Below are 23,866 nucleotides of genomic sequence, written 5' to 3' on the forward strand. Positions count from 1 at the left end.
AAGATAACTCCAAGCTGAACCAGTAGAGAACCAGGGAATATTGGTGCCTCAGGGAGGAATGATACATCACTATAAACTTAACTCTCTCTAGACTCAGAATCTCAGCACAGAAAGGGACCTTAGAGGTCAACTAATTTAATCTATCCATTTTACAGGTCAGGAACGTGAAGCCCAGAAATGTTACAAGACTGCCAAATCACAGCAAGTTGGAAGGTCAGAGCTGGGACAAGGACCTAAACTTCTTAATTTCCAGGTTAGTGATTTACTTCCACAGCACACTGCCTCATAGTGTATTCTATTACAACTTAAAATAATAAAATATTTGGTTGACTTACCCAGGTTGAAACTTACCTGGGTAATTGGATTAAAATCCCCTGACAGAGTGCCTTGTAAAACAAAGTTCCTAGTAGTGCCAATCAAGACAATATCACCTTTTCCTTCAGCTACTGTTCTTATTGGACCAAATTGTTCTGGAATCTGCTTTTAAAAGAGGCAAATGAAAATAAAAAATTAAATATTTGATAAAGTTATTCTCAAACATAACCATTTAAAACATGTGTGTCTAGTATTCATTATCCAATGCTACCTGACAGGTGCCTTTCCAGTAGGCACACTTCATTCAATAAATATTTGATGAATTAATGACCAAATGATGAAAACCCCAAATGGTTTTTAAAATGTTACTTATTTGAAAGTTCCAAATGGCTGATTCTAAAAGAACCAACAAAATGAGCCTTTTTTTCAGGGCAGGAAGAGGGAGCTATAGAGTTTTCTGGTTCATACCCTAACATTATGAAATGCTATTGATTTTATATTTTCAATGTTTACTTACAGATGATACCTCGAGGGCAAATAGTATATTACTGCAGTATCACATACATACACACATACACACACACACACACATTCACATATACACACATATGTGTATATATATCTCATAATATATATTTAGAAATAAGAAAACATCTTCCTCCATACAGTACTACCCATGACATAATCTCCATCAAGTGAATAATCCATGCTGGAAAGGCTTTCAGTCCAGATTTTGTCAACCATCTGAGGCCCAGCTTAGCTAACACAGAGAGACTTATCAGGAGACTGTGCACTTGAATGAATAAATCAAAAAGTATTTATTAATCTATAGGGCAGATGGAAAGACTCGCTGTTCCTTAGGGTTCAGTAACACGGCACATGATCTAGAGCAGGGCTGCTTAAACTTTTTCCACTCACCTCCCCTTTTCATGTTTTGTTAGCATTTGTTGGTGTTACATGGCCTTAGGGCATGCGCCATGCAAACTGTGCATGCTTTGTGTTCAGTGCCAAGGCTAGAGTGAAGCTGCATGGTGCAAATGGGCAAGCGCTGCCAGAAGCACCCTGTATTCATTATGCATCTGATTTTTAATTAATTTTTGGTTGTTGCACGTTCAGAAACCTTTTACTGCTACCAAATTTTTCATGACCCCAGATGGTCACAACCCACAGTTTGAGATGCACCAAGGGTATAGTGGTAAGGAGAATAGCAAAACGATCCTTTTGCCCACCAGGAGTGTACATTTATTAGCTCCTTTGCTGAAGAAGAAGGCCAACCTCTCCTTTCCTGCTTTGTCTCCTGTCATTTGTAGACTTACTTATATTATAGTACCAGCCCTACTGTCACTGAAACCCTGGACTCCATGACTCCCACAGCCCCACTTGGGAACTAGATCAGGATAGAATAGCCATACGCATGGTTAACCCTTCCTTGCTGCTACCTGAACAAAAAGTGGGTATAGCAGTGGCTAAGACAATTGCTGTTGGTCTCTCTATGACCTAGGACACAGCCACCACTGGGCAGTTGTTGTAATTCAGGCTCAGGCTGGGACCATCACTGCAGCTTATTGCTGCAAAGATTCCCTACGCCACCCCTCCCCCCATATTTCACCATGGTCTGGTCCCATTCCATTGGCTTATGAACAGTGATGTCTACTCGTCACTTAATAATGAACTACTTGGCCATGGCAACCCATGAAACAAATGATAAAATACAAACTAGCCTTCAGCCCTTTGTGGCCCTCTTTCATTTTAGCAGTGACGTAGCAAAGAAAGCTAAGCATCCTACAGTTTTTATAAAGTCTGTAAACACTAACAGCTTAGCTATTGTTATTCTAAATGTAAGATCTTTGTCCAAGGACCAATGACTTGACATAACACAGGATGAACTGAGTCATATCAACTTTGACATTACTGGGTAGACTATTGCGGCAAATTTATAGACATATACAAATAAGAGTTATATAGGATGGACAGACATGGACAGGCTGCACTCCACATCATCTAGGAGAATATTCACACCAATGAAATCACAGAGGCACTGGAATAATATGAATTATAATACTAATAGTGAACACAAATATTAAAATTTAAAAGCTTTTGAAGGGGCTTTGTATATACCTGGAGATGTACATGTTGTTTCCCCCATTACAATGCCAGCTCCTTGAGAGCAGAGCCTGTTTTGCTTTTCCTTTGTAGCTCTTGAATTTAAGAGCTCCTGGCACACAGTAATGCTTAATAAATGCTTATTGACTGATTTTATTCATGTGAATTCTTTGTCCACTAATACAGATTTTTAAAAAAACATTATTTATTCATAGCATTTATTTTTAAAATATTTTGAGTTCCAAATTCTCTCTCTCCCTCCAGTCCCTCCCCCACCCATTGAGAAGGCAAGCAATATATCAATTATACGTGTGAAATCGTGCAAAATGTATTGCCATGTCAGTCATGTTGTGAAAAAGCAAGAAAAATAAAGAAAGTAAAAAAGTATATTGCAATCTGTACTAAGAGCTGATCAGTCTGAAGGTGAATAGCATTTTTCATCATGAGCTCTTCAGAATTATCTTGGATCATTAAATTGATCAGAATAGCTAAGTCTTTCACATTTTATCATCACTACAATATCACTATTATTATGTACAATGTTCTCCTGGTTCTGCTTACTTCACTTTGCATCAGTTCATGTAAGTCTTCCCTGGTTTTTCTGAAACCACCTCGTTCAGTATTTCCTATAGAACAACAGCATTTCATCACAATCATATGCCACAATTTGTTCAACTATTCCCCAATTGATGAGCATCCCTTCAATTTCCAATTCTTTGCCTCCACAAAATGAGCTGCTATAAATATTTTTGTACATACAAGTTCTCTCCTTTCCTTTTTTAAATCTCTTTGGGATATACACCTTGTAGTGGTATTGCTGGGTCAAAGGGTATGTAAGGTTTTAAACTTCTTTGGACAGTTCCTATTTGCTCTCCAGAATGGTTGAATCAACAACTCCATCAACAATGCCTTAGTGTCTCAATTTTTCCAAATCCCCTCCAACATTTGTCGTTTTCCTTTTCTGTCATATTAGCTAATCTGATAGGGATGAGGTGATACCTTAGAGTTGTTTTAATTTGCCTTTTGCTAAGCAATAGTGATTTAGAATATTTTGTCATGTGATTATAGATAGCTTTGATTTCTTTATCTGAAAACTACCTATCCAAATCCTTTGACCATTTACTAATTGGGGAATGGCTCTTATTTTTATAAATTTGACTCAGTTCCCTATATATTTGAGAAATGAGACCTTTATCAGAGAACCTGGCTACAAATTTTTCTCCCAGTTCCCTGCTTTTATTCTAATCATGGATGCATTGGTTTTGTTTGTGTAGAATCTTTTAAATTTAATGTGATCAAAATTCTCCATTTTGCTTCCTGTGATCTTTTCTACCTCTCATTGATGCATATTTTCAGTTCCTCTCTATATATTAGTAGATAGCTTATAAGTTGTTGTGGTCACCTGGTGGACACCTAATGGCCAACCCTAGTGATGAGCCTTTCTGAACTCAGCCAGCCTAATTCTTGAATCAAGAATAACATTTGAAGCTTCTGTTAACTTGATAGGACCTACTAGAGCTTGTACTCTGCTGTTGAGAACCCAAAGTTACCTTCAAAAGGTATCAATAGTGGAGATATGTACTTTATATTTCTAGAGTGCAATACTACATTGCTTTGTGTTAGCAAAATGTAGCATATTGTTGTAATAACTCTAAATAGTATAAATGAAAATGATAAATTATTTGGCAGATTCATCTTATTTAATTTTCAACTATCTGTGATTTTGTCAGTGTGGGCAATCTCTTCACTATCACAAATTGCAACTTTCCAACAACTTAGTAGATAGTTTTTAAGAATTTAAAGGATTAGCTATTTCTAACTTAGCCAGGCTGGATCTCAGACAACACAGTCCCCTCAGCTGTCAGTTTCAAAACCTTTCCAGATTGGTAGGACCTTTGCATTCCACTGGCATACCCTTGGAGAACTCAGGGTCACCTCTGCCGTGATGAGTCACTGGAAGGGGACCCAAGTAGATAGTTTAATGAAGTATTGAACATTTGAAATGCTCTAAATTTGCAGTGAAGTCATTTGAAAGCACATTTACTATAACTAAACAAATGGGTTCTCACCAAAAAAGAAACAAAAAGAAAAACAGACCTCATAATCTGAGAAATTTAAGCATTCTAGTCCTATAGAAATGTAAAACTATCTGCTTCTGACTGAAGCTTGGGTTTTTTCCAAGATGTTTAGATCAGTGCTTCTTAAACTGTGGGTAGCAACACATAGTTTAAGAAGTGCTGAAGGGGTCATGAGTGGAAAAAGTTTAAGGAGTCCTGATTTAGATATTGGTATTTTTAAAAATATGATTTTTGGGAGAATTCTTCATACCAAAGAAGAATTAATGAGTCTGAGCTACTGCTGTACTCCAGGCAAATGCACAATGAGCATTTTTTGTGTGCGTATAGACCACTGTTAAAAACTACTTTATAGTCAGAATCTAAGAAACAGACGTTGGCTCTGACTCTATCACTTCTGAAGTGAATTAACAGTGCAGGGCTGAGACTGAACCTGAGAAAGAGAAGCAGGTGTGTGGAGCTTACTTTTGCCTGAAAATAAGGGTAGGAACTCTTTTGATCATGTAATGGCTATATCTTGAGAGTAAACCACAATAAAGGTGATCTTCTGGGATCCAGGGGAATGAAATGACATCCCATAGGAGTAATGAGAAGTCTGGCAATGTGCATCTGAGTGAGAGAGTATGGCTTAATGAACATCTTGTGCTTTGACTAGGAAGGAACAGAGTTAGGTTGTATTGGCACAGTGAGTTAATTGCCATAGCTACTCGCTAGAGATATGCAGTGCAAGGAAATTCTTTATGTCTGGTATTCTGTGACTATGACTCTGGATTTCTATGAGATGTGCCAGAGAAAGAAAAGTCATGAATAGAGATTGTAGTAGTAACAGTTTGGCATCACAAACAAAATCGTATCTGGCAGGATACCTGTGACATCACTACCCACTGACAGATACAGTCTACAGGGACACATCTGATAAGATGAATGGAGCCCATGAGCACCACATCTGAACATGGTAAATAGTGTGGACTCTTTCAAGAAGCTAAGTGCTAAGTTCTGTTTTAAGTGCTTTACAAATTTCATCTCATGTGATTCTTACAATAACCATGTGAGGTAGGTGCTTTTATTATCCCTTTTCTACAGCTGAGGAAACTGAGGCAAAGAAAAGTAAAGTGACTTGCCCATGGTAACACTGCTTGGAAGTGTCTACGGCCAGATTTGAACTTAGGTCTTCCTGACTCCAGGCCTAATGGTCTATCCACTGCGCCACCTAGCTGACATTTTAGAGATGTGAAGACTACCTATTTGAAAGAGGAGACAGTCTAGCAATAAGAAGAATCTGAACAGAGGAAATTAGTCTTCTTATTGATCCTGATAAGGGGGATGTTTACTTAGGGTCAAGGTAAAAAGGCCTTTAGATAGGAGTAGAAAATATTTGTTTCCCTAAGTTCAAATGTTCTAACTAACTGGAAAATAGCTATTCTGTAGGTGGTGGTGGTGGTAGTTCATGTCTTTTTTTTTTTTTGGTAGTTCACATCTTGGATGTGTGAGAGCACAAGCACAGGCAGGAGGAGATGAATGAGCAATGGTACATACTTATGTGGGTTATGATAAATTATGGAGATAACCAGAAATGCAAGAGTCAGGTAATGAAGAAAAGAGAACTTGAATTTGGTGGTATGGCATGACTGTCCTAGGAATCACAAAAACTTTTCATACTGGGCTGCAAAACCTCAAGAGCCAACTAACAGGTCCTGCTATATGAGAAAATCCTGGCAACCTACTGTATATCCTTAAAGGCAGGCAACATAACTGGGATACAGAGAAATATTACAAAAGGTGAACTGTAGTTTTCAGGTACCACATACTGCAGCCTCCTTAAGAATGTGTAAGTTCTACTTCATAGATACTGAAAGACTGACATAAATTTAGAAAAGTGCTCTAAGGTTTACATTTGTCTATTCAGGGAACTATAAACAGAAAGAGGCAGCATGGCATAGTGGACAGGGTACTGGTTTCAAGTACTACCTGATGTGTCCTCGCTGGGTGACCTAGGGAAACCACTTACTCTCTTAGAGCCTCAGGCTTAGAGCCTAGGACTTCTCTACGAAAACATAAATGGGTGGTGACCTACACTGGTAGAGGGAGTTCCCATGCCAAAAGTTTCCCACACTGATGAAAACCAAAGGTTCTGTGTGTGTTTGCACAATTACAAGCTTTTATGACTTTGTGCTAAACATTATGTGCCCAGATAAGCACACTTATAAGTGTGTTTAGCTGAAATTTTATTTAAAGGCATTAATGCAGTTCCAGGGAAAATACTTGGTGCCTGTCTAGTAGTTGGAAAGAACTACTAGAAATTATATCAGGTTTTTGACTTTGAGTACATGAGGAAGTAAGCAAATGATGACAGTTTCAACAAGTGGAAGGAAAAAAGGCTTAATGAAATTCTAACAGCACTAGATTTGACAGAAAAGGAATGATCATACATCTGAATTGTGAATTCAGGGGTTTTATAAAACTAGTAGTTAGAGCATTAGTTGCTGGACTCTAAAGTTTTAGATGATTTATAGAAGAATTGCTTTGCACAGCCAATGAAATGTTTTGGTAGTCAGACAATAATGGTTGTTTCACTGATTGGGGTATGTCCGAGATCTCAAACACCCAAATTCAACTGGATTCTTAGGCAGGTAGGAGCACGTAAAAACTTAGAATTGTGCTCGAGTGAATGATACTGCACACCTCCCTAGACCCAGAATAGGAAGCTATTTCTATTGGTACCACTGGATACCTACACCAGATGGATTAGGTGGCACCAGGGCTGGAGTCAGGAAGCCTCATCTTCATGAGTTCAAATGTAATCTCAGACACTTACTGACCCTGGGCAAGTCACTTAACCCTATTTGCTTCAGTTCCTCACCTGTAAAATGAGCTAGAGAAGGAAATGGCAAACCACTGCAGTATCTTTGCCAAGAAAACTCCAAATGGGGTCACAAACAGTTGGACATGACAGAAACGACTGAACAAGAAAATAGAAAAAGGTGTGTCTATTGTTACTCAATTTTTGCTAAACATTGTCAACTGGTAGACTTCTCTATATCATTAATGTCCTTCATAAAATGTGGTGTCTAGACATGAATACAATACTCCTGGCTGTGGTGTGCCCAGGGCAGGATACAATGGGATTATAACTTTTCTAGTCCTGTATACCAGGGGTGTAAAACTCAAATAGAAATAAGGGCCAGTAATTTGTGTATAAGCATCCCTATGTTGACTTAAGTTTTAAAATGTAATCTATGTTTTATGGTATTTTTATTTATTTTGTTAAATATTTCCCAAGTGCATTTTAATCTGGTTTGGGCCACACTCTGGAGAATTATGAGTCAAATATTTGACATGTCTACCATGTACTACTCTTACAATGCATCCTATGATCATAATAGCTATCTGGGCTAACATGCCACCCTAATGATTGATATAGAGCTTGAAGTCTAATAAAACATTCAGAATTTTTTCCTGGAAGACTATCTCCAGTGCTTCTTAAACTGTTAGACGTGACCCCATAAGAGGTCACAAAAAATTTGGCAACAATGAAAGGTTTCTGAATGCACAATGACAAAAAAAAAATTAAAAATACAACGTGTAATGAATCCAAGGTGTTTCTGGCAGTGATTGCCCATGTTGCATCTCACAACTTTTCAGCAGCCTTGGTTCTGAACCCAAAGCAGGCCCTCAAGCCACCTAATGCCAACTACCACTCCAAGAACATGAAAAGGGGTTGCAAGTGGAAAAAGTTTTAAAAGCCCCGATCTAACCAAACTGCTTCCATCCTGACTATGTGACTGATTTTTCTGAACCCAATAAAGGAACCTTATTCTTAGAAATTGGATCTTCCTATCTTTTTATCTTCTAGCTCATCAAGATTCTATTTGTCATCCGATATGTTAGCTTACCACTCCAAGTTTTATGCATTCTGCAAATCTGATAAACACATTATGACTTTAAGTCAATGATAGAAATATTCAATAGCAAATATCCCTGGGACATTAGTAAGGACCTCCTTCCAAGCTGACACTGACAAACTGAATTAATTACTACTTCCAAGGTCCATTTATTCAGCAATTCTAAATATAACTAACCACACTATCATAGGATTCAGCACTCTCATTGCTGTAGCCGAGGTTTGTTTCCCAGTCAAGGAATGAAGTTTGCTAGGTGGCGCAGCGGATAAAGTGATAGGCCAGGAGTCAGAAAGACTCATCTCTTCATTTAAAATCTGGCCTCTGATGCTTCCTAGCTGTGTGACCCTGGGCAAGTCACTTAACTGTTTGCCTTAGTTTCCTCATCTGTAAAATGAGCTGGAGAAGGAAATGGCAAACCACTCCAGTGACTTTGCAAGAAAACCCAAATGGGGTCATAAAGAGTGACGTAGTACCTCAGAGTTGTTTTGATTTGCATTTCTCTAATCAATAGTGATTTAAAGCATTTTTTCATATGACTATAGATGGCTTGAATTTCTTCATCTGAGAACTGCCTGTTCATATCCTTTGACCATTTATTTTCGGGAATGACTTGTATTGTTATAAATTTGACTTAATTCTCTATATGTTTTAGAAATGAGGCCCTTATCAGAGCCACTGGTTATAAAAATTCTTTCCCAATTTTCTACTTTCCTTTTAATCTTGCTTGCATTGGCTTTGTTTGTGCAAAACCTTTTCAATTTAATGTAACCAAAGTTATCCATTTTGCATTTCGTAAGTTCTCTATCTCCCGTTTGATCATAATTTTTCTGTTCTCCATAAATCTGACAGGTAAACTATTCCTTGATCTCCCAGTTTGCTTACAGTATCAGCCTTTATATGTAAATCATGAACCCATTTTGACTTTATTTTGGTATATGGTATCAGATTTTGGTCTACACCTAGTTTCTGCCATACTCTTTTCCACTTTTCCCAGCCGTTTTTTTCAAAGAGTGGATTCTCATCCCAGAAGCTGGGGTCTTTGGGTTTATTAAGTAGTAGATTACTATAGTCACTGACTACTGTGTCTTACATATTTAACCTATTCCACTGATCCACCAGTCTATTTCCTAGCCAATACCAAGTAGTTTTGATGATTGCTGCTTTATAATACAATTTAAGATCTGGTACGGCTAGGCCACCTTCCCTAGCACTTCTTTTCATTAGTTCCCTTGATGTTTTGGACTTTTTGTTCTTCCAAATGAATCTTGTTATTTTTTCTAGCTCTATAAAATAATTTTTTGGTAGTTTGATTGGTATGGCACTGAATATGTAAATTAGCTTAGGTAGAATTGTCATTTTTATTATATTAGCTTTGCCTACCCATGAGCAATTGATGTTTTTCCAATTATTTAGATCTGACTTTATTTGTGTGAAAAGCGTTTTATAATTGTGTTCATATATTTCCTGGGTTTGTTTCGGTAGGTAGACTCCTAAATATTTTATAATGTCTATAGGAACGTTAAATGGAATTTCTCTTTCTACCTCTTGCTGTTGGGCTTTGTTGGTAATATACAGAAATGCTGATGATTTATGTGGGTTTATTTTAGAGCCTACAACTTTGCTAAAGTTGTTTATTATTTCAAGTAGTTTTTTTACTTGATTCTCTAGGATTGTCTAAGTATATCATCACGTCATCTGCAAAGAGTGATAGCTTTGTTTCTTCTTTGCCTATTCTAATACCTTCCATTTCTTTTTCTTCTCTTATTGCTAAAGCTAACATTTGCAGTACTATATCGAACAACAGTGATGATAATGGACGTCCTTGTTTCACCCCTGATCTTATCGGAAATGCTTCTAGCTTGTCCCCATTACACATGATGCTTGCTGAAGGTTGTAGGTAGATGCTCTTTATTATTTTAAGGAAGACTCCATTTATACCTATGCTTTCTAGTGGTTTTAATAGGAACGGGTGCTGGATTTTGTCAGAAGCCTTTTCTGCATCTGTTGAGATGATCATGTGGTTTCTGTCACTTTTGGTGTTGATAAGCTCAATTACACTGATACTTTTCCTAATATTGACCAGCCCTGCATTGGTCTATAGTTTTCTTTCTCTGTTTTGACTCCTCCTGGTTTAGGCATCCGCACCACATTGGTGTCATAAAGAGAATTTGGCCTCTTTTTCTTCATCAAAATTGTTTCTCTTCAAGTCTTCAGTGACTTTTAATAGGTTTCTAAGCCTTCTGTACTAACCTCTATGGAATTTTAGTCTATATGATCCCACGTGTTCTTTTTCAGAACCCTCTGATTTCCGCTATTCTCAAATCTGAGACACATGACAGACTATGCTCACCTTTCCTCTCCTCTATCACAGACTCTAAGATGGAATGGCAACTTCCCCACAATGATGATGGTGATGATGGTGATGATGATGATGATGGTGATTATAATTAATAATAATAACAACAACAACAACTAGCATTCTCACACCTGGTGAAAACAGCAACTATCTTACAGGGTTCTTATGAGAATCAAATGAGATTTTACAGAGAGAGAGCACTTGGCAATGCTTAAAGCACTATATAAATGCTAGTTATCATTATTATTTTATTATTGTCATAAAGATTTTGTAGATTTGTTTTTGCTTCCACTATTGCCCGCTATCTCATGAGGAAATAGTCCAATTTAGAGTTCTTCCTGGGAAATTTCCCCCCAAAAAAGCTGAAACATAACAAAATTTCAGTACAAAGAATTTGAACACTTGCTTGGAATTTGCTGTAATCGACTCTGATGTACAATGAATCCATGTGGTGAAACGTTACCTAGAAAAAGCTAGAAAGTTCTCTAATTCCCCATTCTTTCCTCCCCCTCAGAAACTCTTAGGGGTAAACAGGATCTATTTTTCCTTTGATATTGCTGTGTACCTGGTTCACATCTTCCCTGAGTGTGGGGGAGGTCACTTAGTGAATATGTAGAAGGAAGATAAAATTACTTGTTGAGACTCCTGTTGGAGCATAAAACAGCATTAAGCAGCTTTAAGATGATAATATACACTATAGAATTAAGTGATTGTTAAGAAACGGGTTGGGTCACCAGAGGAGATAATAATGTCTACAAAGTGAAAATAGTAGAAATATTCTCCACAGATATAACAAAATAGGAATAATGGCCACATTTAAATTGATAGTTCATTCCATTATAACAATTTTAGAAATGATGAATTTATAACAACTTCAAATTTTAAAGATATATTAGTCACACTAAATCCCCAACCTATGATTTTATAAAAATCATATATGTTATCCCCAATTAACTTCCCCATGCTTATAAGGGCACGTGGTTTTTTTTTTTGAAAGAACGATTGCATTAAGGATTCAAGGATCATAAAGTGAAAGTCTACATTAAAAAGATACTTTTGTGTTCAAAATGAACCACAAGTTAAAAGCTCTATAGTCTAACCTCTGTTTTATGAAGTTTTTGATAGTTTCCATTCCAAGAGATGAGTTTTCTGTCTTTTCCTCCTCCTGATACCAGTGTGCCATCCCTTAGCATACAAAGTGCAAAAATGCCTCCCTCATGGGCCCCTTGGACTGCATAGCTTATTCGATTTGTACCTACACAGACAAATAAAAAAAGAAATTAGGATATTATTTAATGTAATACATTTGGCCATTTACAAACATTACTTAATTTTTATTCTGGAGCACTGAATTGCTAGTTGGATACACGATCATAACATGAGAATTCACTATAACTTATATTTATATATTACTTTATAGTTTAGAAAGCGCTTTCCCCGTAATATCTGTTTGAGGTAGGTAGTACAAGTATTATTATTCCCATTTTATTTAGGAGGTTAGTGATGTTCATAAAGGTTAAGTGATCACACTGTTAGCAAATGTCAAAACTGATATATGAAAACAAGACTCCTGAGTCTAGTCTGTCACTCTTTCTACTCCATAGAGGTATCTAGCTCCCAGGCATCTCATACAGTACATGATAAAGTGCTCAGTGTTCTTTGGAACTACAGAAGAGGAAAAAGGGCTTACTGTACAATCAACTGACATAAGAAAAATTATCTTCATTGTGAGAGATCATCAAGCAGGCAGCCAAGTGGCATGTCCATTCCTAGGGAACCTCAAGAAAACTAATGAAATCTACCTGTATTTTGTATTTAATGGTTCAAGTAGGATAGGGCTGTAAGTCATGTGGCAATTCAGTCCCCAGGAATCAATAACTACTCTACATTTTACTCTGTGAGGCATGATAAAAAGGGGATAAAGATGGAGTTCGTGGGGCTTTCTACTTTCTTGGGTACCATCTTCTGAAGGGAGGAGCCAATTCCTAGAGTACTCTCGGGAAGTGAAGAGAGGAAGGGAATGGCCCTAGGTTAAAATGCCAAACAGACCAAGTTTTTTTTTTTTTTTCTTACCATCCTCTTCTATTCTTGACATTCCCATTGCCTTACACCTTAGGCACCTAATGATTTAATTCAATTAAACAAATATTAATTGAGTGCCTATTACATGCAACACAATGTTCTTGGTGCTAAAGATACAAAGACAAACATGAAAAAGTCTCTGTCCTCTGAAAATCTACCTTTTCCTATGGGGATACAACATGTATAGATAAGTAAACACAAAGTAATGAGAAGAGAGAGGGCACTAACAATAGGAATAATAAAAACTATATTATTTTGAGTACGCGGTGGGACTTGAACTGAGGATTCTGAAAAGTGGTGAAGAGGGAGAGCATTCAAGGTATTCAGGACAGCCTTTACAAAGACACAGAGACAGGACACGGAATGCCAAATTCAATACAAGCTAGTAAGTCAGTCTGGCTGGAATGTAGAGTTTATGACAGGCAGTAATAAGAAATTCGTCTAGAAAGGCTGATTGAAGTCATGTAATAGAGGGTTTTAAATGCCATGTTCAAGAAAACATATTTGATCGTAGAAACCATGGAGAGCCACTGAATATTTTTGAGCAAGGAACTAATGGGCTCACACCTATGCTTTAGGAGGAATAATTTGGCAGCTGTGTTGAGAAGGATTGGAGAGGCAAGAGTCTGGAAGCAGGGGGATCATTTATTGTACTATTACAATAGTCCAGGTAAGTGATGAAGCCTGAATTCTACGTTAAAAACACAAGCCACTTAATTTTTTCATATTATTTAATACTTACTATATCTAGCATCTCTCAACTTTTTTCTGAAAGAAAATATTTATGATATATAGGCCTGAGGATACTGTGTAGTCTATAATATCAGGAATGGCCACTCTGTAGGATGGCTTTGTTTAACTGTTTTTATTTGTTATAAGAGAGGCCTCACTGAGAGTATGTGTTAAGACATAGCCAAAAATAACTGTGAAGCAAAAACAAGAGGTATTCATAAGACTTTTTAAGAATGAAAAATTAAATAAAATCTTATAGGGGAGTAGGATGAATATTTTGAACAGTATTACTTCATAAAATACCAAGAAATAGAAAGAAAAAATGAGTGTACCAAAGCTGGGTAAGAGACCCAAACTTAAAACAATCATATTGGGGGCATTTAAGGAATAAATTAGAAGGAATACAACAAAGATACAAATGGAAAAGATTTTAAAAGATTTTTTATAACATTTTTCTCCTTGATGACAATGGAATTAGCATATGTGGGTTCTAATGTCCTAGTCCCCTACCATCTACATCATACAGCTGAATGAAGAATCTAGAGAGTACAAGATTCCACTGTGGTTATTGTTTGATGATTATAAAAAAAAACACATTTGATTTCACATGGCAAATACTAGCCTAATGTTACTCTTCTAACAAAGTATTTTCTGTTGATACATCAAAATCACAAAAGATACTTTGAAAGATGTAACAGCAGAGAACTTTATTCAAGGATCCTTCTAATTATTAATATCAATCAAGGCATCAAACAGGGAGACATATGCTTATTAAAGTTGTTTGTCAGATCATGGAGGATGTTTTGTGCAGAGCCCAAGGAGAAGAGCTCCCTCTAGATGGTGAAATTTTCCAGATATTTCTGGATGACACTGTGGTAATTGCATCAAGTCCTGGAACATTATAGTCTCCTAAATGAGATTCATTATATTTCATGAGAGTTTGGACTTGGTGGTCACATAGGAAAAAGCAATGAAGAAAAGCCCATTACCCAGAGCATGATACGCATTTGGATGGACCATCAGCACACTTACTGTAGACAGACATGGCAGATGATAAATAGAAAAGGGTGAACTGGATTGATTCGCGGAAAATGTAAAGTACTTTTAATTACTCCAAACTTTTTCTTCAAACAAAATCCCATTTCTTTTATTCAGCAATAATATTCTTCCATTTGATTTTGCACGTCTACAAATCACTAAATAGCAGTCACTCCATAATTCAAGTTGAGGGTCCACCAAATGAGTAGCACATGTTGGGTTCAAGCAGGCTATGATATATGATCAAAGAAGAATTTTGCCGAAGTGGCATAAAGGATATCAATAGAGAGATGTATGACCAGAAAAAAAAGATGAGTTTGTCAGGGAATGAGGAGGGATAAATGATAAAGAGTCTGTGTATTTCATTGGTATCTACACAATGTTAAGAGACAGAGAGGAAGGCCCCTAGCATACTGGGTGGTTCTCCAGGGTAGAATTTACAAGAGGACAGAGAAGGGCTGCAAAGGATAGGTAGGCACTAATGGGTTGTGATCTGCACGTAGGCATCACAGTAAGGAAATATCAAACAATTTAAGCATTATTCATATCATCTTTATTATGGTTTGAATATGTAGTTCTAATAATTCCTGCAATATAAATTTGACAACTGTGCACTGCACATAATAGATGTTTATTAAAAGTTCACTGAATTGAATGATTATAAAATGTAGATTTAAAAGAAGTTATTTCTTTATAATTTCACTGTAATTTTTGAGTAAATATTTAAGATTTCTATTTGGTCCAGATCTATGATTTATTTGGTGGGGAAAGGAACAGAATAAGCACTTACATAGCACCTACTATTTGTTCTATATTGTGCTAAGCACTTTTACAAATATTATTTCCTTTTATCCTCAAAATAACCCTGAACAATAGATGCTGTTATTATCCCCATTTTATAATTGAGGAGCCTGAGACAAACCTTTAAAGGTGAGGTAACTTGCTCAGGTCACACAGTAAGTGTGACACACTAGCGAGTGTTTGAGGCCAAATTTTAACTCAAGTTCTTCTATCTGAATCCACTGCACCACTAGTTGTCTCTGGTATAGGGAAGTTCCTGTCTAGAAACTAGCCATTTAAAAAAATTATTAATTTTTAAAAATCTATTTAGTATTTTATTTTCTACCAGTTACATGTAAAAAACAACTTTTAACATTTGTTTTTAAAACTCTGAGTTCTGAATTCTCTCCCTTCCTCCCTCCTCACCTCCCCTCACTTGGAAGGCAAGCAATTTGATAAAGATTATACATGTGTAGTCATGCAAAACATATCCATAATGGTCATGCTGAGAAAGAAAACATAGACAAAAAAAACTCAAGAAAAATAAAGTAAAAAAAAAAAGGTATACTTCAATCTGTATTCAGACACCATAATTTCTTTCTCTGGGGATGGACAGCATTTTTTTTTATATCATAAGTCCTTCACACTTGTCTTGGATGGACGTTTTGCTGAGAATAGCTAAATTATTCACAGCTGATCATCTTATAATATTGATGTTACTTTGTACACAGTATATTTCACTTTGCATCAGCCTGTGAAAGTCTTTTGAGGTTTTTCTGAGAACATCTTGCTTGTCATTTCTTATAGTACAATAGTATTTCATCATAATCACACAAAAAACTTGTTCAGCCATTTCCCAATTGATGGGCATCCCCTTAATCCCTAATTCTTTACCCCCAGAAAAGAGCTGCTATAAATATTTTTGTACATATAGGTCCTTTTCCTTTTTGTTTTTTTACCTCTTTTGTGATACAGACTTAGTATTGTATTGTTAGATCAAGAGGTATGCCCGGTTTTACATAGCTCCAAATTGCTCTTTGGGCATAGCTCCAAATTGCTCTACAGAATGGTTGAATCAGTTCACAACTCTACCAAGAGTGCATTAATGTCTCATTTTTCCTACATCCCCTCCAACATCAAAGTTTGTCATTTATCTTTTCTGGACTATTAGTCAATCTAATAGGTATGAGGTAATTCTTCAGAACTGTTTTAATTTGTTTTTCTCCAATCAATAATGAGTTGGAATATTTTTTCATATGGCTATAGATAGCTTTGATTAAATCATCTGAAAAATTACCATATCTTTGATCATTTATCAATTGTGGAATGGCTCTTATTTTTATAAATTTGACTCCGTTTTCTATATGTTTGAGAAATGGGGCCTTTATCAGAGAAACCTGCTTCAAAATTTTTTTCACATTTACTACTGCTGACTACATTTTCCTCCATCCTATTCCTCCTCCTGTTCATTATATTCTCTCTCTCTTTTCACCTTTCCCTTCTCAAAGGTGTTTTGTTTCTGATTACCCCCTCCCCCAATCTGTTCTCCCTTCTATCATCCTTCTCTTATCACCTTTCCCTCTTATTTTGCTGTAGTGTAAGACAGATTTCTGTCCCCAATTGCGTGTGTATGTTATTCCCTCTTTGAGCCTATTCTGATGAGAGTAAGGTTGACTCATTCTTCCTCATCTCCCCCACTTCCCCTCCAGTGTAAAAGTTTTTTCTTGCCTCTTTCATGAGAAAATTTACTGCATTTATCTTTCTCTTTCTCCCAGTACATTTCTCTTTCACCCCTTTCTGATAACATCCCTTCATATTCAACTCACACCTGTGTCCTCTGTCTACATATACTCCTAATTACCCTAATAATGAGAAAGGTCTTATGAGTTACAAATATCATCTTTCCATTGAAGAATGTAAACAGTTTAAACTTATTAAGTCCCTTATTATTTTCATTTTATGTTTACCTTTTTATGCTTCTCTTGAGTCTTGTATTTCAAAGGCAAATTTTCTTTTCAGCTCTGGTCTTTTCATCAAGAATGCTTGCAAGGGGGGGCAGAGCCAAGATGGCAGAGTGAAAGCAGTGACTTGCTTGAGCTCTCCCCCAAACCTCTCCAAATACTCATAAAAAATGACTCTAAACAAATTCTGAAGCAGCAGAACCCACAAAAAGACAGAGTGAAACAAATTTCCAACCCAAGACAACCTGGATGATTGATCAGAAAGGTGTATTGCTGCCCGGCTGGGAGTGCAGCGCAGCATGGGTGCGCAGGCTGCAGCAAACCTGGAGCAGGCCTCAGAGGACTGAATCGTGGGCAGCTGTGGAGGTTTCCAGACTCCTCAATCCACGAATGCCAAAGACAACTTAGAAGGTCAGTGGGCAAAGTCTGTTTCTGTCGGTAGTCAGAGAGGAAGGCAGGGTTTCAGCTCCATTCCCCAAGAGCGTGGCCGGGGGGGGGGGCAGCTGCTTCCGGAGCTTCTGGCCCACAGACTGAGGGGGAATCCAGTGGCTGATCAGAGAGGGACTGCAGGGATCTCTTTGCCAGTGCTGAGGCAGGAATCTCTTGCTTTGCCCGTGTGTGGATCTGGGTCACAGTTCTGGGCAGCAGTGCTGGGGTGAGGAGGAGCGCTGGCGTGGTGGAGCTTGGAGTGCTGTGGAGAGGAACCCTTCCTCACAGTTACAGGACAGAAAGGAATACTTGTGGTCATAGGCCAGGAAAGGAGTAAACACTTCGCCCCTTATCATACCACCTTGGTAGAACTGAAAATTTACAGGTCCCTACAAGTACCTCTAAAAACAGCTACACAAACCCCTGAAGCTTGGGACAGTACACTCTCCACATTAGAAGCAGACTCTTACCTCAACAAAGAGTTTAAAACTCAGGTAATTGGCCAGGATCATGAGCAAGCAGCACAAAAAGAGTCAGACTATATTATCTTACTTTGGTGAAAAAGAAGATCAAAATATACAACCAGAAGAAGACAACGAAGTCAAAGCTCCTACATCCAAAGCCTCCAAGAAAAATATGTATCAGTCCCAGGCCTTGGAAGAGCTCAAAAGGGATTTTGAGAAGCAAGTAAGGAAAAGTAGAGGAAAAACTGGGAAGAGAAATGAGAGTGATGCAAGAAAATCATGAAAAACAAGTCAACAGCTTACTAAAGGAGATCCAAAAAAATACTGAAGAAAATAACACCTTAAAAAACAGCCTAACCCAAATGGCAAAAGAAGTCCAAAAAGCCAATGAGGAGAAAAATGCCCTAAAAAGAAAAATTGGCCAAATGGAAAAGGAAGTCCAAAAGATTACTGAAGAAAATACTTCCTTAAAAATTAGAATAGAGCAATTGGAAGACAGTGACTTTATGAGAAATCAAGACACTGTAAAACAAATCCAAAAGAATGAAAAATTAGAAAACAATATGAAATATCTCATTAGAAAAACAACTGACCTGGAAAATAGATACAGGAGGGAGAATTTAAAAATTATTGGACTATCTGAAAGCCATGATCAAAAAAAGAGCCTAGACATCATCTTTCAAGAAATGATCTGAAAGACATCCCCAAAGGAAAACTCCTAGGAATATTGTAGCCAAATTCCAGAGTTCCCAGGTCAAGGAGAAAATATTACAAGCTGCCAGAAGGAAACAATTCAAGTACTGTGGAAACACAATCAGGATAACCACAAGATTATCCAGCTTCTACATTAAAGGACCACAGGGCATGGAATATAATATTCCAGAGGGCAAAGGAGATAGGATTACAACCAAGAATCACCTACCCAGCAAAACTGAGTATAATCCTTCAGGGGAAAAAATGGTCATTCAGTGAAATAGAGGACTTCAAGCATTCCTGATGAAAAGACCAGAGCTAAACAGAAAATCTGACTTTCAAATACAGGACTCCAGTGCAACATGAAGAGGTAAACAGGAAAGAGAAATCATAAGAGACTTATTAAGATTGAACTGTTTACATTCCTGCATGGAAAGATGATATTTGTAACTCATGAGAACTTTGTCAGTATTAGGGTAGTTGAAGGAAAAAAATTGTATGTATGTATATATAGATAGATAGATAGAGGGCACAGGGTGAGTTGAAGATTAAGGGGTCATATCTGGAGAATAAAATTAAGGGATGAGAGAGGATGATACTTGGAGAAGAAAGGGAGAGGTAGAATGGGGTAAATTATCTCATAAAAAAACAGAAAAGTCTCTCACAGTGGAGGGGAAACAGGGGAAGGTGAGAGGGAATGAGGGAATCTCATTCTCATAGGATTTGGCTTAAGGAGAGAATAACATACACATTCAATTGGGTATGAAAATCTGTCTTACCCTACAGGAAAATAGGGGGAGAAGGGGACAAGAGAGCAGAGAGGTGGTAGAGAGGAGGGCAGATTGGGAAAGAGGGTAATCAGAAGCAAATACTTCTGAGGAGGGACAGGGTCAAAAGAAAGAATAGAATAAATGGGAGGGCAGGATAGGATTAAGGGAAATAGAGTTAGTTTTTCACAACATGTCTACTAAGGAAGTGTTTTGCATAACTGCACATGTACAACCTATATTGAGTTGCTTGCCTTTTCAATGAGGGTGGGTGGGGAGGGAGGAAGGCAGAAAATTTGGAACTCAAAGTTTTAAAAACACATGTTTTAAAAAAAATGTTTTCACATGCAACTGGGAAATAAGAAACACAGGAAATGGGGTACAGAAGTCTATCCTGCTCTACAAGAAAATAGAAGGGGAAAGGGATAAGAGAAGGGAGGGGGAGAGATAGAAGAGAAGGCAGACCAGGGGAAGGGGTAATCAGAATGCATGCCATCTTGGGGTGGGGGGAGGGGTGAGAAATTTGGAACTCAAAACTTGTGGAAGTGAATATTGAAAACTAAAAATAAATAAATTTATATATACATATATAAAAGAATGCTTGCAAGTCTTCTACTTCACTGAATATCCATTTTTCTCCCAAAAGGATTATACTCAGTTTTGTTGGGTAGGTGATTCTTGGTTGTAATCTTAGCTCTGTTGCCCTCCAGAATATCATATTCCAAGCCCTCCAATCCTTTAATATAGAAGCTGTTAAATCTTGTGTTATACTGACTGTGGCTCCATGATACTGGAGTTGTTTCCTTCTGGCTGCTTCCAATATTTTCTCTTTGCCATGGGAACTCTGGAATTTGGCTATAATATTCCTGGCAGTTTTCCTTTTGGAATCTCTTTCAGGAGGTGATTGGTGGATTCTTTCAATTTCTATTTTACCCTCCAGTTCTAGAATATTGGGTCAGTTTTCCTTGATAATTTCTTAAAAGATGATGTCTAGGCTCTTTTTTTGATCATGGCTTTCAGGTAGTCCAATAATTTTAAAATTATTTCTCCTGGATCTATTTTCCAGGTCAGTTTTTCCAATAAGATATTTCACATTGTCTCCTACTTTTTCATTCTTTTGGTTTTGTTTCATTGTTTCTTGAATTCTCATAAAGTCATTAGCTTCCATTTGCTTCATTCTAATGTTTAAGAAATTATTTTCTTCAGTGAGCTTTTGGACCTCCCTTTCCATTTGGCCAATTTTTTAAGGCATTCTCCTCATTGGCTTTTTGGACTCTTGTGTCTGTTTTTTTTTTTAAAGGTGTTTTTTTCTTTAGTATTTTTTTTTTGGGATGTGTATCTCCTTCACCTAGCCGTTGACTTGTTTTTCATGATTTTCTTGCATCACTCTCATTTCTCTTCCCAATTTTTCCTCTACTTCTCTTACTTGATTTACAAAATCCTTTTTGAGCTCTTCCATGGCCTGAGATCAATTCATATTTTTCTTGGAGGCTTTGGATGTAGGAGCTTTGACTCTGTTGTCTTCTGAGTGTATGTGTTAATCTTCCTAGTCACTAAAGTAAGTTTCTATAGTCAGAGTTTTTTTCCATTGTTTGCTAATTTCTTCAGCCTATTACTTGACTTTTTAACTCTTTGTTAAGGTAGGGTTCTGCTTCCAGTGTGAAGGATGAACTGTCCCAAGTTTCAGGGGTTTTGCTGTTTTCAAAGATACTTCTAGGGACCTGTGGGTTTTCAGCTCTTCCAAGGTGGTATGATCTAAGGAGATGTGTTTACTCTTCTCCTGGCCTGTGCTCTGGTCTGTGAGTGACCAGAAGCACTCTTTTTTGTCCTAGAACTGTGAGAAGGGTCTCCCCTTCACTGTGGCTGCAAACTCTGCTATGCCAATGCTCCTCTTCACCCTGGGACTGCTACCCAGGACTGCAACCCAGATTCGAGTATAGGCAAAGCAACAGAGTCCTGCCTCAGTGTTAGCAAAAATACCCGTCTGTAATCTCCTTCTGACGAGTTATTCAACTTCCTTACCATCTGTGGGCTGAGAGCTCTGGGAGTAGCCCCTGCCACTGCTGCTCCTGGTTTCCTGGGGCTGGGCTTTGCTGGCTTGGCCTGTGCTGGACTGTGCCCTGCTCTCAGCCAGATGCAACAGACCTTTCCTGCTGACCTTCTAAATTGTCTTTGGTGTCTCTGGGCTGAGAGATCTGGAAACTGCCACTGCTGCCAGTGATTCAGTCCCCTGAGATCTGCTCCAGGTTTGCTGGGGCCTGGTCTGCGCTGGACCATGTTCCACTCTCATCCAGGTGTGACAGACTTTTACTGCTGACCTTTCAAGATGTCTTGTGCTGGAAATTTTTTTCACTCCATCTTTTTGTGGGTTTTGCTGCTCTAGAATTTGTTTAGAGTCATTTTTAAAGTATTTGGAAGGGTCTGGGGGAGAGCTTAGGTGAGTTCCTGCCTTTACTCTGCCATCTTGGCATCACCCTGAGAGAAGTATAAAACTGTTCTTTCATGTAGGTTAGTAATTTAAATCCCACCTCAGACATTTATTATCTGCACAGCTCTGGGCAAATTCTTAGCTTTTCTGTGCCTCAGTTTACTCATTTATAAAATGAGGGAGTTGGAATTGATGTTTTCCAAGGTCTTTTCCAGCTGTAAAATAGTTGTAAAGAGTTGCCTGGGGACACTGAGAGGAACTTACCCATAGTCACACAACTATAATGTGTCAGATTCTATCCAGGTCTTTCTGGCAATTTGGTTGGCCCTCTGTCCATTAAGCCACCTTGCCTTTAATTAAACTATTAATTCTACTGAATAGCAAATCAAAACTTGGTCACAGCTCTTATTCACCAATTTTCCATAGTTCTAATGCCTCCAATTATATGGTGCTTTTCATCTTTTTTCAAACCAGACCTGTGATTTCATCAGTGGAGGGAGCTCTGGGGAAGAATTTCCTTTAACAATGGCAATCAACACCTTCTCTGCAATTTGTAGTTTGAGAGAGTTGATTGGAGCACTGAGATGTTAAGTGACTAGTTGGCTAACCCATTACTAGAGTAATGAGCCAGTTTGTTTTATCTGAAAAACCTGAACTCAGGTTTGTTTAACTTCAAGGCCAACTCTCTATCCATTATGTCATACTGCCTCCCAGTGCTTTTTATTTCCTCCATTTAATTTGGCATTTGACTACAAATATACTTATATTAAATTTCACAAAGAATCTTCACTAAAGTCAAACTGAACTTTGTTAGAATACTTCCTAAAATTCACTATATTAATAACATTACTACTTTTTGAAGTATCCAGACAAAATTCTCTCTCTCAAAAAAAGAGCAATTTTTCTTACCTTTTCCCCAAACTAAGATGTTGCCACTTGAATCTCCAGTAATGGTATCACCATTTTCAGAGAAGGTCACACAAAGGACAAACTTTGGCTTTTCTTGTTTCTACAGAGTGATATAAGCACATATTTTAAACTGAGAGATTGTCTTTTAGTATGTTATTAATCTCATAATGAAATTATTTCCACGTAATTTTTATAAAACTCAAACAAATTATACATATATTACCAGGTTGGCTATAAGGTGGTAAATATTTTTGGCTCCAGTAACATAAAAACCAGAAACTATAAGATAAAGGGATTTTACTCTAGGTGGGTTAGAGGGATAACTTATAGCAGTGCAATTACAAACTCTTAAAGAACTATTGAAGTTCTTTTTAAAATTAGCTTATAATTGTAGTGTGCTATTCTTCTGAATACATATCATTAAAGCATCACTTCTGTTTGTACTTGCAAATGTGAGTTTGAAATATAAGAACTAAACGGAAACAATCAAACAAACAATTACAGGATAATAAGGGAACAAATAAGTTGGCATTGAACTAGGTAGGAAGAAAATAATGCAAATAAAATAACTAAAGAAAGACAAAGTAGTGAATGAACGAATCAAAATAGAAGGACAGGATTACCTCTGGACAAAATCGGGACAATCAGAACAGGACTTGAAAGAATCGTTTTGGAGGAAATTAAGTTAGTCTGAACACTCAGGAAAGATATGAGTGGCAAGAGACATCTTTGAATTCCTGGAGACTGAAGTCAGAAAGAATCTTTATTTTTTAATATTCTAGAAGTTGAGAGAGAATATCCCAACTTGATGACATAAGTTGGGTAAAATGAG

At 37.4% G+C, this 23,866-nt stretch overlaps 1 protein-coding gene across 1 annotated transcript in view; it reads right to left on the reverse strand.

Annotated features, from left to right (window-relative positions):
* The window catches only part of EML1 (EMAP like 1), a 218,804-nt gene that overhangs the window by 40,407 nt on the left and 154,531 nt on the right, over positions 1–23,866 (reverse strand). Inside the window, 3 exon segments of the mRNA XM_078150420.1 lie at positions 352–477; positions 11,852–12,006; positions 23,035–23,134. Coding sequence (XP_078006546.1) covers positions 352–477; positions 11,852–12,006; positions 23,035–23,134 — 381 coding nt within the window.

The sequence above is a fragment of the Phascolarctos cinereus genome, unplaced genomic scaffold (genome assembly GCF_003287225.1).
Source record: "Phascolarctos cinereus isolate Bilbo 61053 unplaced genomic scaffold, phaCin_HiC Scaffold_2;HRSCAF=192, whole genome shotgun sequence".
Lineage (NCBI taxonomy): Eukaryota > Metazoa > Chordata > Mammalia > Diprotodontia > Phascolarctidae > Phascolarctos > Phascolarctos cinereus.